Raw genomic sequence first — 19473 nt, 5'->3', positions numbered from 1 at the left:
TCCATGCTCCAAGAGACGTGTGTTTAAATCTCACCTCTACCTTCACACCTCTTCCGTCTTAATCTCATCTATAGAATGGGGATGATGCCTGTCTGAGAGTGTTGCATGGGAATTAAGATAGTGTGCATGAAGGCACAAACAGGGTTCCTGAAATATTCAAAAGCCCAATGGATAGATGGATGGATGGATGGATGGATGAGTGAGTGAGTGAGTGCGTGAAAATTGCCCTTTTGTGACTTGTACTCCCTTTCAGGCTGCCCTTGATCTCACCCTATTGAATACTAGCTCTTGCAGGGAATGTGGAAAACTGCTAGTTCCAACTGTGCATCACCAAAGAACTCTATTTTGCCCTCACTCAGTGACCTTCATACTGCAAGATTTTCTACCAAACTTTGACTGCCTTCCTGTTTCACCAAAAGCACATATAACTGTAAATCCTAGTTCCTGGCAAACGTGCACATTAACTTGGTATAAGTCTTGGTATAAAATACAAATTAATGATTAGCTACTAGTGTTTACTGAGCACTTACTATAAGCCAGGTTCCTCACTGGACGTTTTGCTAGCATTTGGACCCAGGCGGTCTGACTGCCGGGCCTGCACTCCTAACCATGAACTGCACTAACTCAGCAACGCTAAGAGCTGCCATTTGTTGGGCACTAACTACATGCCAGCAGGCACCACGGTGAACTCTTTAAATATGCATTGTCTTAGTTGATCCTTATAGCGAAGGCATGAAGCAACTGGTGTCAAGTTCTCCATTTTACAGATGAGGAACTGAAGCTTGAGGAAGGGGTAACCTGTCCACAGCCACACAGCTAGCGAGGAGCTAAGGCAGGATTTGAACCCAGTGCTGTGGCTGCAAAGCACGTACATTTAACCCCCAGTCTATGCTACCTTCCCTCTGCCACTCCTCTAAGACTTCACTTGAGTCACTTTCAGTGATCTGTTTTATTGGAAGTAGTCCCTGAAAATCCCCACGCCAGCCTCAGGGACTCCTGTGGGCCTGAGGTCTCTGGTGAGACTAAGCAGGTGTGGGTAGCTGTGCCTCCCATGGCACCTACATATTCTTCCTGAAGCCGCTAAGAAGGAATGCAGAGGAATGAATGTCTGCATTTCTCACTTGAGAAATGAGAAAGTGAGATAAGAACCAACCATGGCAGCAGAGGTAAGAACCAACCCCATCACCATGTATTGCTGGAGAAATAGTGCCCCACTCTTCGAGTGGAAGTGGTTTAACCTGAAAGTAGATTGCTGAGGACATCTAAGAAGTTTTCTTCCCTGGAAGTATCTTCTTGAGCTGGTCTAGATACAGTTCCACCAGGAAATTTGGCAAAGCAACCCCCTAGGATCCTACTGGAACCTGCAGTCCATTTGTTTATCATCATAATCCCTCACTTTGCACATTTTACTTCCTCACCAACATGCATCAGAGAAAAATATTTCATTAGTGGCCCCAGTGTGCATCTCTGGTACATTTCAGTCCATATCCCTAGCTGTCTGTTGGGAACTAGATCCATGGAGAGAACAGGCAATCTGGGTCAGTAGAGAGAGCCCTGGACTCAGGACCTTGGTTCAAGCAGGTTCTGGTGCTTATGAGCTGTGTGACCTCAAACAAGTCACTTCACCTCTCTGGACTTCAGTGCCCTCGTTTATAAAGTGAGGTCTTTGGACTAGATATCTCAGAATCCTCATCCAGGATTGGGATGATTTGTAGCTGCAAGTTACGTGATAGACGGAAGTGCACTTTGAGAAGTGATTAAAAGCTGTTAATACATTTCAGAAGGTTTTATTTTTGCAGTGTGATCTCTTCCTAGAATAAAATTATATATGCAAAAAAGAAAGGAGTCTTTTGAAATTTTAATAGCTCAAATTTAACTGTAAAAACATTCCTTTGAAGTGTCCCTCTGCCCTCTTCTTATCTTCAACAAAGAGAGCCTGTTTTAATGTACCAGATTATTTCCACAATCACACTTTTCCTGTGTTTAGAATTAACTGCATCAGAGCTTTGCTAAGGTCTAAAATGGTGCCTGTGTCTTACCCCTTAACATGTGAGCTTTTTGCTGAATATCATTACTAAGCCTCTATCTGGTAAAGGCAAAGTTGAGAACAGGAGTTGTTTGGCTGAGGTACATTTCCAAAACAGGTCAGGGTCAAGAGCTGCTAAAGGCCAGGAGTGCGTCATTGGGATTAATTAATGTGGGTAAATGACTTCCCCAAGGTCACAAGATGAGTCATCAGTGAGCCTTGGGCTGAGACCTGGTTTTTCCATCTGGAAAGAACTGGCCTCTTTGTTAGCATTGTTGTTCCATGTGACTAGCTCTGGATGACCTGAGGGGAAGCTGCTTATGAATATGAGAGCTGCAGCTGTGGAAAAATAGAAGCTGGTGAAGAGTCACAGCCCTAACAAGACCTCCTCAGGCAACACCTCAGAGCAGCAGCTGGTTTGGAGGTACAGGGGGTGGTTCCTTGAAAGTGTCCAGATGTATAGGCTCACCTCCGCCCACTTACCCTTCTACCAACACCAAGACAACAGGTACCACCATTTAAACTTCAGGATGGCTTGAAGCATCCTGAACTTCAGTCCTTGGAGTTCATTATTATCAACACAGTGCGATTTTTCCAAACTCAAACTGCCTGGAGATGATCCTTAGCGACAAGTTCCCAAAAGCCAATCCGACACTTGGTTTTGTCTTGATCGATACAACTGAGTGCCCCATGATCATTTCAGAATGGCACAACAAACCCCTGGAACTTTTTCTCAAACCTAATGAATAAATTAATTCAGAGACCCACATCGCCCCCAATCAACATGCTGGAAAGAGCCCTGCCACTCCCAAGTCTTAGGCTCTGGGGTTTTCCTCCCCACTGGCCTGTCCACCGCCTTCCTACGTGCATTTCCCCACTCTAAGCCACAAGCACAGCCCAGCACCACCCAGCTCAGCACACTGATCCCTTGAGCATGATACGGCATAACACACATTAAAGTTTCCTTCACTCCAACTTTATTCAGCGCCTTTCATCTTCATCCCTCAACCTTCAACCATCCTCATAGTTCACTTACTCACTTTTCCACTTATTCAGAAATTGTGTATGAGCGTCCATTATGGACTGTGTCTGGGCATACAGTGGTCAACAACAACAGAATAAATGTTCACCTTGCCCTGATGAAGCTTACAGACTAACGGGGGAAAGATATTAACCAAATAGCCACACAAATAACCATAATAGGTTTGTGTATGTAGGTATGGGGTACTTTGGGAATATATAACAAGGAGCCCCAGCTTTGACTTGGAAGTCATCAGAAGAATAAGTAGAAATTAACTCAACATAGAGTGAAGAGAGACAGGGGGTACCAGGCAGAGGGAACTGTATGTGAACTTGCCCTAGAGTAAGAAAATCATGGCACATGGAGGAATGGAAAGAGGAAGGCCAGTGCAGCCGATGACTGGAGAATGAAATAAGGATGAAGAGGTTGACAAATGCCAGGCCACACTGGGCTTTGCCGGTAGACCATGCTAAGGACTTGGGTCTTCATTCCAAGAACCATGGAAAGACATGAAGGATATTTATCACAAGGGATAACACAGTAAGGTTTTGGAGTTCCCTGGTGGTCCAGTGGTTGCGACTCAGCACTTTCACTGCTGTAGCGCGGGTTCAATCCCTGGTCAGGGAACTAAGATCCCACGAGCCACGGCCAAAAAAAAATCACACGGTAAGGCTTTGATTTCAAGAACATCACTCTTTCTACTGTGTAGAAAATAGATTAGATAGAGACAAGAGAGGATGTTACGAAGTTATTTTGGTGCTTTAAGGAAGAGCTATTGGGAGCCTGGATGAGGTAGGTGGTGTCGTGGATGAAATAAAGTGTATGAACCAGGAGCTAATTACAGAGGAGAGAGGAAGGACTTGGCAAGGGGTTGTATAAAAGGGGAGAGGACAGTGTCAAGGATGCTTCCAGGGGTCTGAGGTTGTTAAACTAGATGTATGGGGGTAATAGTCACCGAGAAAGGGAGCAAGAGAAAAGAATCAGGTCTGTCTTGGATTTTCGTTTTGTCTTGTCTTTGAGTCATAGTGATGCAAGTTTAGATCGTAAATTTGGTTCTGGACAGGTTAAGTTTGAGGTGCCTTTGAGACACACAAGTGGAAATGTCAAGCAAGCAGTTAAATATAAGGATCTAGAACCATGGCTCTAAAGCCAGGGTCACATTTGCTCCCCAGGAGACATTTACCAACGTCTGGAGACATTTTTGGTTGTCACAACAGGGCGTGGGGTGCAACCGGCATCTAGTGGGTAGGGACCAGGATGCTACCAAACATTCTGCAGCACCCAGGACATCCCCACCCCCTTGCAGCAAAGGGTTATCCAACCCAAAATGTCAACAGTGCCCCAGGTGAGAATCTCTGGTCTACAGATATTTGAGAGTCACTGGCCAAAAGCCTTGGGCACCGATGAGATTATATAGAGAAAGAATAAGAGTAAGGAGGAGAATGGGGTAGTGCAAGTTTTTGAGGAACTGTACCACCTGATAGGGGGATGAGCCAGCAGAAGGGACTAAGAAGAAACGGCCTGAGAGGCAGAAGAAGACTCACAGAGAGTGGAGTCGCAGAAGCCAGAGGTTGGGTGGGGAGTGGTTTAAAGTGTCAGATGCTGCTGAGAAGCCAAAGGACATGGGGACTAGAAAGCTGCTGCCATTTAGGGACATGGACGTCATCGGTGGCCTTGGCAAGAGCAGTGTTGGCAGCACGATATTAAGAAAGACATGTTTCGGGGAAGAGGAAAAAATGGAGGTGGCAAGTGTAGACAATACTCTCAAGAAATTTGGCTATGGAAGGAAGGAGAGAGAACAGTCTCAACAAGGAGCGTGAAAGTCAATAGTAGTTTGGGCTTTGGTGGTATTTTTGTTTTGTTTACACTTTTTATTATGGAAAATGTCTGACATATATAAAGTAAGCAGACTATTATAATGGACCTCTCTGTACCCTACATTCTGTGAATTCTAGATTGTTTTGTTCCTCAGAAGAGTAAGTTTTGTTCTAGGAAGGACTTAACTTGGCCAGACTCAAATTCCAAACTCGGTCCCTACGGGTCTGCAGCAATGGAAATCTCTGCTGGGTTCTTTCAGCGTTCAGCTGCAGCTTTTTTTTTCTCTTCTTTTTTTTTTGCCAGGCCCTTGGGTATGCATACCTGAGTGGTCAGCCAGTGATTTGGGCAGGGTTTACACACAGACTTGGAAGTTCATCCTCTCTGCATCTCCTTCCCTTCCAGAACTTTCCCCTTCATTTCCTGACTGCTCTTCCAGCTCCAGCTCACTTCTCTGACACCTCAAGCTAGTAAGACTTTGGCTTTCTGCGGCCCCAAGTTGCTTGCAGATTAGACCGCTCTCAGGAAAAAGCTGCAAATTTGCAGATCTCAAAGGATCTAATTCCTCCTTTCGAAGGTAGATTCCCGTCCAGTGTCTGCCTGTTTTTGGCCAACTTCCATTGCCTTAATTTAAAATAATTTTGTAACATAACAATAACAACAAATTGTTTAACGATTAACCACCTCATCATTGTTATCTGCAGAAATGTTATTCTGTCCAAGTGACTCTGTCACTACCAGAAGCCAGAAGCTTTTAAGATGATGGACTTGGGCATATTTTAGAGCTAATGGAAAATCTAGTAGAGTGAGAGATTGAGAGAGACAGAGAGTGGGAGGAGGGATCATCAACGGTGTGAGGCTCTGTAATTTTCACTGGAACAAGAGGAATGAAGAGGTTGGCTGTAGATGCAGAAGTTTGTAGATTCATTGGTGAGGAACTGACAGAGATGCTTCCTGTGACATCAGAGACAAGGTCACTAGGGCAGTGCGGGGGGAAGGGTGAGGCAGTTGGAGGTTTGAGAACAGAGGATTTTGAAACAGTCTTTGCAAAGAGTGAATTTTGACCAGAGAAACTCTGTAGGCACAGAGGCTGGTCAGTATTGAGCGTCTATGTGGGCTGACAGGGATGAGTGGATGGGGGCACTGATCAGTCTGCCCTGTAGTACGATTGTTTCCATCTGCCTTCAGCTGCCTGGGTGGAGATGCACAGGGGGCAGAAAGTGGGTTTCCTCAAGGGGTGAGAGTTTTACAAGCCTGGTGAGACCAAAGAGCGTGGCCATGGGTGTTTACAGTATTGACGAGGGCATGACTTAAGTAATGGGTCACAAAATTCAGAAACTGTTAATAACTGTTAACTGCTAATAAACTGTTGAGTAAGTTATGTCTCATCCTCCTACCCTTACAAATATACCTTCATGATGGTCTGGAAGGCCAAGTTTGAATTTAGAATTCTCAGACTCTAAAACTGGCTCAAGGCTGGCAGCGCCCCCCTCTTCCTATCCCCAGCTCCATCCCCCACTGCAAGAGGCCATGTGTATGAGTGTCTGGACATCACAACCCACACGTCCAAGTACCAGTCATAGCCCCAGGCTTAGGGATCCACCCACTGCAGTGTAGTCTGTACTTGGAAGGAGGGACCCAGAGAAAAGGCTCACAGAGTCCCTAAAAGCAGCCTTGAGACCACTCAATCAGAGAATTCTGGGGTCCTGTGTGCCTGATCTAGAGAGGGGAAGGAAGGTACAGGCTCTGTGAACACAGGCTCCGGGTGAGTACATCCCTCGGCCCCATGGACCTCTTTGCCCTCTGGAGGGGAAGAGTTGGAGGAAAACCAGAGCAGGGCTCGCTAACATTGCTGGGGCTTTGGGCAGGGACCCCTTTTGCCCAGGTCTATGGTTAAAATTAACTGATGCAATGATACACGGTACTTGTAGTCTTTGCTCTGTTCCTAGTCTGACTGGCTTCTCTGTGTGTATGTGTTTTTCTTTTCCCAGTGGGCTGTTTATCACCATTCATGACAAGGGCCATCTTGCAACAATGCTGAACTCTTGGCCAGAAGATAATATTAAGGTATGGCCCTGTTTTCTTTGATATTGCTCTATTGTTGGATGAATCCTTTCAGCCTGGACTAGAGTCATTCTCAGCTATGAAATGGGCCATTACAACACTGAAGGCAAGACACTGCATCCCTTCCCCAGGCCCAGACCATAGACCAGTTACAGCCGAGCGCAAATGCACCACAGAGTAAAGGCTTGTATTAACCAGGCATCCGTGTGAAAATGTCTAGTAGTAGTGCATGTATTGAGTACCTGCTGAATACACACACTGCCAGTTTCCATGGTGGATTCAGGGAAAAATCCAACATAGACCCTCTTCTCAAGTGGCTGACTTTTCATGAGGAAAATAAGACAGAGACACAAAAGATTAACAGGTGGAAGCTGATCAGAGATAAACAAGGCACACTGAAGAGCTGGGGGTGTTCAAGGAGGCCGAGATTACTTTTAGCCTGAAGGGGATCTGGGAAGACTTAGTGGAAGAGGTGACATTGGAGCAAGGCCTTGAGTTGAGGGGTAGAGTTTGGACGGTCTGGCGTTGGAGGGACTAAGATAGAGGGCAGGGACATTCTGCACCAAGAGAAAAGGTTTAGAATGAGCGATGTCTTCACACCTGGCCGTACACTGCAGTGTATGTGTTGGGCGGGGGGGAAGGGACGCATATGCAGAGTGGCAAAAATGAACCTGGCACTGTTTCCTGGAGCATCAATTTTACTTGAAACATTTAAGGAAACTTTTTTATATGTAACAAACAGGATATAATATAGAATGCAAAATTGGTGAAGCTTTGTAGAAACGTGTTAGCCTCTGGCTGTGTCCCCAGATCTCCTCCTGTCATGGGGACTTCTATGGAAGAGTTTCAGGGACTCTGGATTCTAAGATCATTGTCACTTCTGCAAACAAACGGGTGAAGCAAAATTACAGAACATCTTCTGGCTGCTTGGTGAGGGCATTTCTGGCACTCGAGCGGGGGAGTGGTTGGACCTGACCAAGCCCAGTCTATGTACCTCTCGGGGCAATGCTGGAAGGCTGAGATTGTTTGCTCTCAGGCCCTCCCTCCCTCCGTCCCTGCCAGTTCCCTGGGCCACCTCTATCCACCAGGCATTGAGTACAACTTCTCTCTACCAACCTCTCCTTGTGTCCCACCCACTTCTGTCCCTCTCGGGCGTGTGGCGACATTCAGAACCAGAGCCAGTAGGGCAAGACCTTGGCTCTCAGCAGCCAGGCCTGAGCCACAGCTGAGGCCCTTGGACTCCAGTCCTGGCCTCAGTGAAGAGCTCAATTCGTACATCTCTGTCTGGGTGTGATGTGCCCTGTGCTCTTCTTTCCTGCCTATCTGCTTAGACTCTGGTTACATGCAAGCCTTGGCCCTGCAAGTTTTGGTCCCAGTCCCAGAAGAAGCAAGTTTCTAAGGTGTGTCTAGGATGAATCTCTAATAAAATCTTGAGCACATTACGGAAAACCAGCTCACTCGATGGGAAGTTAACTCCAGCCTTCCCATGCTCTGAGGTCCTACAGACTAATCTTTCCTCCTTCCTGGACGGTTCAGCCGTGGTGAAACTTGTCCGCAGTAGGCACTCAGTAGATGCTTGCTGAGTTGAATGAACTCAGTAGGTGGACACAGTGAACATCTTCTAGGTTATCAGGCCCTGTGCCAGGAGCAGGGAGATGGGGTCTGCACTAACATCTATGGTGCCTCTGTGCAAGCTATGAGGAATTAAAAAATAAGATGAAAAGACACCCCCTTTTAACCAGTAAGAGAAAAGCACTGCTTCCTCCAGGCTGGCACAGGGCCTTGGTGAGGGGCTCATGGGCTGGATTTCAGGTCCCCATCACTCCTCTTGTCAGGGCGTAACTTTACAAAACTGCACCCAGGACTCTGCTTTGAGGAGTGTAGACCCCGACCCCACATTGCTTCACTCTGACTGGGAAATCAAGATACGAATTCAAAATAGAACCTTGGCTGCGAAGTATCCGTGGGCTTCAGCCAACATATTCTGAGAACCTTCTAAGTTCTAAGTGTCTCCAGAGAGATGGAGATGCACCTGTTGTGATTTTAGAGAAAGGGAAATGAGGGCTTTGGGGTCACCCTGGGAGAGGTGGAACTCGGCAGGCCTCAAACAAGGAGAAGTAGCCAGAGCCTCCAGGAAAAGCATAAGTTTCATGAGTAGATATCTGGGCCAGTGCATCTAATTCAGTTGCATTCAACAGCCATTTAGTAACATCTGTTCTATAGGAGTTCTCTGGGGGGCTCAGGGATAAAGAAGGTGCACAGGCCCAACCTCAAGGAGCTTGCAGGCTAGTTAGAGAGACCGACCTGGAAACAATTACAGTAGACTGTCTGTGCTGCTGAAGACAGGAGCCCGAGGATGAGGAGCAAACAGGGTGACTTGTTGGCCACTCACCCTGCAGTACCCCAGAGTGGACGGGTGAATGCCTGGGGCCACCTCTCCCCCTCCACCCTATACTCCTGTTTCACTTTGGAGGAGGCCAGAGGTCAGTCTCAGAAACTATGTAGAAGAGTCAGCTCTGGCTTTGCAACCAGGCAGACCTGAGTTCTGGTCTTGAATCTTCCATTTACCTGCTGTGTGTGCGGATAACCTCTCTGATCTCACAACAGGAAATTGTGAGGATTAACTATGATAAAGTCTGTACAACACTGAAGGGCACTTGAATGGACACTGTCATTGCTGGAGGTGGACAAGGCGGCTGTAGCACACACAGCAGTGCAGGGAAGAGGCTGCAGACGCCCAAGGGTGGCCGAGGAGGGGGTCCCCTTACCAGGGAACCACAGACCACAAAAGGGCAGCCAGTCAGTTTGGTCCCTAGAGATGTTTGATTTAAAGTGACTTTTGAAAAACAAATTCTTTCATTAGGGAAAGGCTTCCCTGAGCTAACTCCCTCCTAAATCCCTACAGCAGAGTGTGGCTTCACCCCAAATTTCAGAAACATGTAGCCTCAGTGTGAACTCTAGACCCAGTCCCTTTTCTATAATCTTCATAGACCCCAAGTTCATCTGACCCCAAAGTGCCTTAGTCAAAGGGGAATTAATGGGACATTTGGCCAAAAATTCTGAATGGATATCTTCCAGGCACAGAACATTCTGGAACCCACAGTGTTTTATATCCTCTTCTCACAGTGGCTGGGTCAAAGCAAAGCTGGAGGGAAAACTGTCTAAGGAGACCTGGACCCAAAAAAGGCCAAGAGTTTTTAATTCTGAATCTGTGTTGTGAACAGTATTTACTGGCATCCTGTTTAGATTCCTTCTGGCACATTGGCTGGTCTTATTAGCAATAAAGTCAATTTTTAAAAAATGAAACAAATTTTAGCAGTTGAAAAGGAATTCTTTGAAAAAACTCACTTTAATGATTTTAGTATTACTTTTTAATGTTATTATATTAATTTTATATGCTATAGCTCAAGTGAGAGCAGCTGTCCCATTTAAAATTTGATCATCTTATCTGCAAATACAATTTTTAAAAACATTGAGAGTCATATAATTGGTAGAAGTATTTTTTGTTAAATTCCCTGGGTGTTTGTGGGGGGTGTTTTCTTAAATTGTCTTAGAGGGGACGTACTTTCTTTTATTCATCTTTGGATCAACAGAACCTATTTAGCATAGCGACTGATATACAAAAGATAATAAATAAAAGTTTGTTGAATAAAAAAATAAATAAGTGACTTTTGAAAAATTTGAATTCGTGGACAACATTTTAAAATTAAGAGACTTCATTTAAAAAAAAATTTTTTTTAAACCCTGGATTTCTGACTTCTCTAGAAAAACCGGGAGCTCTGAATATGGGGCACATAGTTTGGCGTGTGTACAAGTCAAATAGGACTGATCAGGTTGCCCCTTGTCTGTATCCTGCCCCATCACCGGCCTTTTTCAGGACGGTCCTTCTCTCTCACTCCAGGGCTGCCCTTTCAAAGGTTCAGCATGTTCTAAGCCACAGTTTTTCTTGTTTATTGGTGTGTTTTCTCCAGTTACCTTTAAAAGAGGAGATGAAGAACTCCTTCCCTAAGTAGGGAATCTCTGCTCATTAACCCTTTCATGGTACTCTGGTGCTAATGGAGACTCCCCTTCAGTATTTCACTTGATTTTCACACTGTGACCAGAGTGGGGTAAGGAGTGCTTCTGAAACCCCCCAGGTGGGTCTTGGAGAAGCGGTAGGGTAGGGGCGTGACTTTTCTCAGATGAGCAAGCTGGTGTTAAGCGGTACCCACAGTCGTCCACAAGTAACTGATGATGCCACCCAGGGCCCTGCTGCTGAGCCATCGCTTCCCCAGCTTCTGAATAGGGCAGGCAGACAGAGTTTTGCAAGGCACAGGTATCTCTGGACCTTGATGTTGTTGGCTGGAGGGGAGGAGTAGTTCGGAGAAGCTTCCGAAACAACTCAGAAGATAAAAGCTGAGTTTCTGTGGCTTCCCAGCCAGAAAGCGGAACTGCAGACTGAGATGTAATAGGAGTAGGCTGTGAGGGAAGTGAGGCCAAAGCTTAGTCTTGGGGACCATGCAGTTTTGTGGGCCCCTCTTGTTCAGGGAGGACGGGCCAGCCTGGCCCACACAGAGCTTTCCAGCATAAATCACAAAGGGGAGTGAGAACTGCTTTTCTGACTCTTTCCCACAGAGACCATTTCCCGGAGCCAGGAGGAATGGTCAGCTCAGAAAAGCCCTCCTCCCCAAGAGCTTTCCCAAGGTCCTAAATCTCTCCTTCATCCCAGTCCCAGCAGCTTTGGGAAGGAGTTGCTGGGAGGTGGCCGAGTACTGGAACCAAAGGAGCATCCCCTGCCTCTGGGCACCAGCCACTTGGGCCTTTAAACTTGGACCAGATGTTAGTGCTAAGTGCCTGCCTGTCATGCACACGCCCACTATAGGTTAAACCCCAGTCGGGGTCAGCAGTTGGATTTCCTGGGAAACATTCTCTGAGATGGAGATTGGCATATCAGGCAGTGCTCTTGGGATCAACACCTCTAGGAGGAAAGGAAGCAGGACAGGGAAAAGGGAGAGAGGTTGGGCTACGTGGGAGCCATCGGAAGACCCAGCTGGGCGTGCTAGGAGGCTCATGAGCGGGGATGGTCCTTCAGAGTCATCCTGAGCTGGGCCAAGGGATCTGGGCCTTGGTAGCCCTGCATCCATCATTCCTTGGTTGTGGGCTGCTGCCCTGGGAACGGGGTGTGACTTTGGTCAAGGTGGCTCTCTTCAGTTGAGGAAAGTCTCAGAATAGGCTCATAGCTGAGGGTACCACTGGGGGAATAACCCCTTCGTTCCTAAAAGGGGAATCTGGGCGGCGCAGCACCCTGTGCACCTCACCAGCATTCTGCTAAGTGCTCCACACAGACTAACTCACTGACTTCTCCCAGTGACCCTCCAAGAGGCAGGGGTTGTTCTCATCCCCATTATATAGACAAAGAAGCTGAGAGGTTAGCTCAGCTTTGCTCATGAGGGATGGAACCAAGATTTGAGACCACGGACTGTGCATTATTTATGTTGTGGAGAGAGAAAAAAGGAGGAGGAAAGGGAAAGATAAGCGGGAAGGAAGGCACAGCAGGAGGAAGGGGAGGGCCTCACACACAGTGCTATGGGCAGCCCATGCCCAGAGCTCCAAGTCCAGGGAAACCAGAGCCAGAGCAAGCAAGGAGGCGTGATCCTCCGATCAGTCCTGGGTCAGCCCCATTGGGTCCACCCAGGCTGAGGGAGGTGGCAGTAAGTCAGAAGCTAGGCAGGCAGAGAAAGAATGGGCCGCACCATCCCTCAGTCGTCTGAATCTCCTCCTCGCCATCTGAAATACTACAGAGGGGTTATGAGTTGTAAAAGCCATCCTAACAAGGAAACTGTGAGCCAGTCCACTGGTAGCTATTGCTGGGCTCTAAAACCCCAGGGTGCTGCTCAAGTTTGCCCTCAGCCTTTTGACCCCGACTTCTCCAGTGACCCACAGCTCTAGCTCCACTGACGTCACGAAAAACAGGATGCAGCATCTTCTCTCTGAACTTGCTCATCTACTCCAGTTCTGAATTCAGTCCCATGGAGAAGAGCCTTTGCTCTCTGTGTTGGATCTATGACATTGTCCATCGGTTACTGAGTTCATATCACATTGCAGGCCCCAGGCTAAGCGCTGAAGAATCAAAGAGGACAAGACCCTTTACTTGCCCTTAAAGAGTTGCTATGAAAGACAAGGAAATATATATAACTATAATACAAGGAAGAAAGTGATAGGTGCTGTGGGAGAGGAAAATGCTATAGGAATGCAGAGTTGGGAGTGATAACTTCCAGAAGGGAAGCTTCATGGACGGAAGTACCTCTTGAATCGTTCCTTGAAACATGCAAGGAAGGTAGGGTTTGGATCAAGGAGGTATAGGGATTGAGGTGTAAAATGGCGTGTAGTCAAGAAAACACACACTTTATAAAGATTAACAGCGTTTCAGTTTGGATGGAGTGGATAAAGGGGAAATTCAAAGAGCAGATTGGGCGTAGACCACGGAAGGCCTCAAATGTCAGTCGAGGATGTCTGAGCTTTACTTTATAGGCATCAGGAGCCATCGGAGGTTTGGAAGCAAGAACGTGACAAATCTGGGTGCGCTTTGGAAAAATGCAATGGAGTAGGGAGAATCCAAGAATAGAAAGACCAATCAGGGAACCACTAAAGTGGTCAAGTGAGACGCAGATGGGCTGGTCTAAGGTTAGCAATAGGGATGAAGATCATGAAACAGGTGAGAAAAATGGAAGCAGGTCAAATCAGCAGAACTTGGTGACCAATTGACTGTGGTTGACTGATGACAGAAGAAGTCAAAGTAGATTGGGCAGTTTTGAGCCTGGGAGATAGGAGGTAACAGAGTGAGGGAGGACAGCAGAAGTGGAAAGTTGAGAAGGAGAGAAAGGGAAAAGCAGATTCATTTGGGAAAGGACTTGGAGGATTGGAGAGGACTATTGGACATCCAAGTGGCAATCTGGCAGATGGTGAGCTGTAAGTGTTTGCTTAGAGGTGACAGTATTTGCCATTGGAATGAACGACAATGTCAAGGTTAGAATGCGGTTGAGTTTCTCATGGCCAGACTTTCTTAAAAGCTGCCAAGGTCTCCCCTTGGTTTCCTTTTCATTCACTCATTTAACAGATATAATTATTGCATGGCCTTTCTATGGTGAAGCTGAACTAAAGCCAGACGAAACAATTAAAAATTCTACTATGTAATCTTTGCCCCCAATACTAACCATCAATATAATCATACAAGCAGTGACCATTTGCCAATCACTTACAAGGCACCAGGCGCCTGGTTAAAATGAGACACTTATTATTTCATTTCATCTTTACAACAAGCTGACGAGTTAGACATTATTATTATTCCCATTTTATGGAAAATTAAAACTCAGAAAAGTTATCTGATGACCCAAGATTACATATTGGTGGGTTATCAAGGAACCTAGATCCGAATACTGGTTATCAGACGCCAAAACCCCTGCCATTAACCTTTAGGCTATTTGGTGAGATTAAATGGACATTTTTTAAAATGTTAAATAAGACCCCAAATGCTGTCACCATCAGATTTTTAAATCGCACCTATGCAGGGCTTGGCAAGCAGTAGGTACTTAATAAATGTCTGCAGAAGGCAGGCAGGCAGACAGGAAGGTTGAGCAGGCCGGGTGCGTGGTAGATACAGCAAGCGCCAGGAGAAATCACATTGGGTTGTAACGGGCAGGATTTGCACTGCTGGAGAAAGAGCAGAAAGTGACAGGAATATAGAGGCTGAGAGGCTAGAGATTATTGGTGAATTCAGAGTGTGTCTGACGGGAGTGAGGCCAGTTCTGCTAGAGGGGGCAATTGTGTGCAGAGTTTCAGAAGGCATGTTGGGTTCCTGTCATGAAAGAGATAAGCCTTTTGGACTCTATTTTATGGACAGTTAGAAGTAACTAAAGGCCTTTGAGCCTGGTTGTGAAGCCGTTGCAATAATCCAGCCATTTAGCACTGCAGGATGGAGAGTGGATGACAGATGGAGGTGAGACTTTCCCTCGGAGGAGTCAGGCGTGTAGTCAAGCACCTTTGGACATCCCCAGGCTGGGAGGGTGGCCCTGCAGAGCCCCGCTACCATCTTTTTTTTTGGCCATACTGCGAGGCAGGCGGGATCTTAGTTCCCCAGCCAGGAGTCGAACCCATGCCCCCTGCATTGGGAGCGTGGAGTCTTAACCTCCAAGGTGCCAGGGAAGTCCCCCCGCTACCATCTTGAAAGGCCCCAGAGTTATAAGGAGAACACCCTGGAGTCGTAGCTGATTTCCTCTGTTGAACTCCGTGTCACTCACTGCCCCTCAGCAGAGAGAAATCTAAGAGAATGGGAACCAGAATAGGGAGGCTTTGATTAGGAGAGATGATAGAGAAATGCTCAGAGTTTGGGCACTCAGGGGTAGCGTGAAGGCACAGGCTTCACTGGGGAAGCTGCCAGCAGGGGGTCAGAGGCTGCGGAGAGGGTGGCACCAGGCGGGACAGGACTTTGCCAAGAGCACAGGTGCTTTTTCCCAGCCCAGCCGGGTTGTAGAAAGAGCCCTGAACCAGGTACCTGAAGCCTGATTAGAATCTCGACTTGCCACATACACAAGCAAGGTGCCCTTGGTAAGTCATCTGATATTTCTAAGATAACTGATGTGGAAACATCCAGCACAGTGCCTGGCGGTTGGCTGATACTTAACAAATATGTACAGAGCATGAAGGTCCAGGAGCTTCAGTTTGCTCACCTGTGAAACACAGATAACTATCCCAGACGGGCCTCCCTGCCAGGGCGGGGGAGGAGCAAGTGAGATGCAGGACGGAGACACTCGCCCTGGAGGCAGGAGACCAATCTAAGGGGGACAGCACGACCTTCATGGGGCCGCTGCGCTCTCCAGAGCCCCCTTTCCAGCAGTGGAGGTGTGGCTTTACGCGTCTCTACACCTGCTTCTACCGAAAGGCAGCACAGCCGTGTGTGCTCTCACCCTGGGAGAGAGAAGATTCCACAGAGCCTGTGGGTGCTGGACCATAAACCCTCCCCAGTAGGAGTGGGTCTTCGTCTCTTTATCGCCGGTGCTCAGCCCACCACTGTACCTGCGTGGAGTAAACTGACCTCTGCGGTGCCCACGGCACCACGCTTGGGGCCAACCAGGACAGCCACAGCTCAGAGCTGGTCCTAAGTCCTGACCCGAAGCTGGTTCCAGTGGAGGGCTGGGTGGCCCCATAAACTCCACTCACTTAGAGATGGAGGGAACCAGTGCTGGAGAGCCAGTTGAGGTGACCTGTAAACAGCTTCACTGTCACCCTGGTGGGTTCTTCAGGGCGCCTTGCAGTCTGACTTTCCATTCTCTCCTTTCGTGGGACCTGAACCCACACACACAGCCTACATTCCCCCCACTTCTACCCTGAACCTTAATTTCCTTTTGCATCAAATACCTTTCTCCCCAGCTGTACCCCTAATGGATAATCTCCACCTGTCCAAGATGTGGCACGTGTGTCCCCTCACCTAAGAAAGGTTATCCTACAGGAAGTACCTCTCCCTTCTCTCAGTCTCTGCTGCCCTTGAGCTGTTCCGCTGCCCTTGAGCTGTTCCGCTGCCCTCACACTTTCCCCCCAGAGTCAGTATAACTATACATGTTCCACCTCTCTCTTGCCCATTAGTCCTTTCGAGGGCTGGGTCCACACATTCTTGTTTTTATAGATGAGCAAACTGAACCTCCTTCCCCCAGGATTTGGCACACTGTCTTTTGCAAAGCAGATGTTTCATAAAGATGTATTAAATGAATGAATGAGGGAATGAATAGCCATCATTATCATATGATTATTTCTGTCATCACTATCAGCTCCATCAGCATCTGTTAATTCACAGTAGGTAAGCCTGGAACTAGTACTATGTCTAGTACCTACTATGCCTTCTGTGATTTTTTGCCAAAACACAAAGACAATCCCAGTACACCTTGAGAACCCTCCTGGTTTCCCGTGGAATAGTGACCCTAGCAGACGTCACAAGGAGCTCTGGTTTTTACAGATTGGATTTATTATACCCCGGAACAGGGCGGAGAGCACATATATGGGTCTCTAAACCCTGGGGCTGTAGTAGCAGCATAAACACTTGTTTTATTATCTCCTTTCATTCTGCCTTCCCTCCCTGTCCCCAGCCCCAGAGCTCAAGCTGAGAGAGTCTGCTTAATTTCTTTGAGGGAGAATGACTCGGTGTGGGTTCCCTCCAGCTGTTCCTGCAGGAACAGAACCTCGGAATGCAGGCCGGTGTCTTTCCATCATCTCACCTCAGCGGGGTTTCTCTCCAGCCCTGCCAGAAAGGGGAGGGGATGGGGGAAGGGCCCGCCACCTGCAGTTGAAAGCATCCTTTGGCCTTGTCCCAGACAAGCTGTTTCATCCCGCAGCAGAGGCGGTGGGCGTCCAGTCAACAGGCCTGACGTGCTGTACAAACGAGCACTTTGTCACAGGAGGTGCTGTCCCTGATTGATGGCGTCCTGCTTTGTCTTTCAGGCTGTGGTGGTGACTGATGGGGAGCGCATCCTGGGCCTGGGAGACCTGGGCTGCTACGGCATGGGCATCCCCGTGGGCAAGCTGGCCCTGTACACGGCGTGCGGAGGCGTCAACCCGCAGCAGTGCCTCCCTGTCCTGCTGGATGTGGGCACCAACAACGAGGTAACGCACTGCCTGGGCCGGGAGCCAGAGGGTGGCAGCTGGGATGGCGTGGGGAGCACCTCTGTGTGGTGGTTCTGTTTACAAAGCATCAGGCCATTTCATTCTGGGGTCCCCGCTGCCAGGACACCTCCCCTACATGGCTGTGATGCCAGAACCTCTCTCCTCCCTGGTTGCCCATCCCACTCTCCCAGTCCCATCCTCTCCCCCCAGCCACTGCTGGGTCTTCGTGCTCCCCTACCTCCTGCCAAGGTACCCCCTGGGCGGGCTTTCTGTGCTTCCTTGTCCCGTGTCCCTAGGCAGCTTCCATTGCCCGCATGGCCTCTCTCTGATCCATTAGTGAAGAAAGCCTCTGAGGCAAGAGTGGCTGCTGGGCTGTGTTTTTTCAGCATTTTAGAGGCCAGCTACCCCCGTAAAAGGATTAAAACTCAAAGCGCCAGGACCAAGGGCTGAAATGTCTGGATCAGGCAGATGAGCAATCCTGCAAACCCAGGGAGAGAAACTGACCCGAGCTGTGGCTGAGAGCCACCTGCAGGCTTCCAGGAGGTTTAGGATTTAAGGAGCTCAAACCCCAGCCAAGAGTTTGCTCTGGGTACCACCACTCTGGGTCACGGTGTTTGTGCATGTCTGCAGTTCTCAGCTCTGTGTCTCTGTATCATGAACATAAAAGAATTTCTTCTTGGTGATATTTATCTCTGGGTTTAAAATCAGTGCATGTCCATCTGAGAAAAACGTTTTCTCATGTTCATTGAAAAAACTCCAGAGAAGTATTAAAAATAAAATATTAGTCACAGAGCCAGTAATAATCATTGTTTACAATTTGGGATATTTCTTTCCAGCCTTATCCCTCTGAAACGTTTATTAAAAACAAAATTAAGTTTATATTGCATATACGGTTTTGTATCCTGCTTTTTTAGGTGTAATGTATGTCATGAGTTTTCTCCCAGATCACTAGCCATTATTCCACAAGGTCATTTTCATAGCTGCCTGGCGTATCACAATTCATGTAAGAAACCCTCCACTCTTGGACATTTAGGCTGTTTCTAGTCTTCTTGCAAATATAATTGTGCTGTGATACCCGTTTTTGCAGATCAGTCTTTCCATCTCTGATGATTTCCCAAGGATAAATTCCTAGAAAAGGAAATATTGAAGCAAAGGGAACGGTCATGTTTTAGATTCTCGATTCATATTGTCAAAAAGCTTATACTTATTTGCATTCTGAGTTGATCTTTCTCTAGAAAACTTGTTGTGACTCTGCATGGCCTCCTTCCTCCCTGGATGCCACACAACATCCTCATTTCTAAACAAGAACAAGCACTGTAGCCTCTAATGAGAAGTGATGCTTATTCAGGCTTCATCCACAGATACGGTCAAATGAAGGAGCAGCAGACAGACCTGGCTTCAGAGCTGAGAACTCACGGGGGTGGGAGGGGGAGGAGGGAGGACAAGAAGAGCACGCGAAGTGCTGGCCCGGCAAGCAGGGACCCTGGTCCCGGTACCCCTGACAGCCGGGTGAGTCCCTGTACCTGTCTAGATACCATCCCCTTCTGGTACAATTAGGGCCTGGACCAGAAAGTTACTAGGTATTCTCCCACCGCTAAATCTCTTCTCTATATGCCTCCCCACCAGACGAGGAGAAGGGAGGCTGCATGGTGGTACAGCCTTATAGCTGCTCATTAAGACCCATCTTCAAGGTCTGCTCTGCACTGTGGTTCCCCTCCCCAGCCACATGCCTGGGTTTTGCTGAAATTGTCCCTCAGCCACAAAGGACATGTGTGGAACCGCACAAACGTGGACGAGTATAGCAAACTTTGTGTTAGTTATTATTCCCATCCATCACCTCCTGCCATGTTCCAACTGGATTTGTTTGAGACCATCTCTCTCTCTCTCTCTCTCTCTCTCTCTCTCTCTCTCTCTCTCT

The 19473-nt window shown here is 47.7% G+C and overlaps 1 protein-coding gene and 1 long non-coding RNA gene across 8 annotated transcripts in view; one reads left to right on the top strand and one right to left on the bottom strand.

The window, feature by feature from the left end:
• Positions 1–19473, top strand: part of ME3 (malic enzyme 3) — a 299568-nt gene that overhangs the window by 227084 nt on the left and 53011 nt on the right. For all 6 annotated transcript variants that reach the window (XM_027083614.1, XM_027083613.1, XM_027083611.1 and 3 more), the window contains 2 exons: positions 6854–6929; positions 17394–17555. In XM_027083614.1, coding sequence (XP_026939415.1) covers positions 6854–6929; positions 17394–17555 — 238 coding nt within the window. The remainder of the gene's footprint in view (positions 1–6853; positions 6930–17393; positions 17556–19473) is intronic.
• Positions 18321–19473, bottom strand: part of LOC113607856 (uncharacterized) — a 36214-nt gene continuing 35061 nt past the window's right edge. For both annotated transcript variants that reach the window (XR_003428119.1, XR_003428118.1), the window contains one exon: positions 18321–18683. This is a non-coding gene — a long non-coding RNA (uncharacterized LOC113607856). The remainder of the gene's footprint in view (positions 18684–19473) is intronic.

Source organism: Aethalodelphis obliquidens, unplaced genomic scaffold (assembly GCF_003676395.1).
Source record: "Aethalodelphis obliquidens isolate GAN/ISIS:26980383/991018 unplaced genomic scaffold, ASM367639v1 scaffold50, whole genome shotgun sequence".
Classification (NCBI taxonomy): Eukaryota; Metazoa; Chordata; class Mammalia; order Artiodactyla; family Delphinidae; genus Aethalodelphis; species Aethalodelphis obliquidens.
The sequence above is the reverse complement of the archived record's forward strand: the minus strand, read 5'-3'. Positions and strand labels throughout refer to the sequence as shown.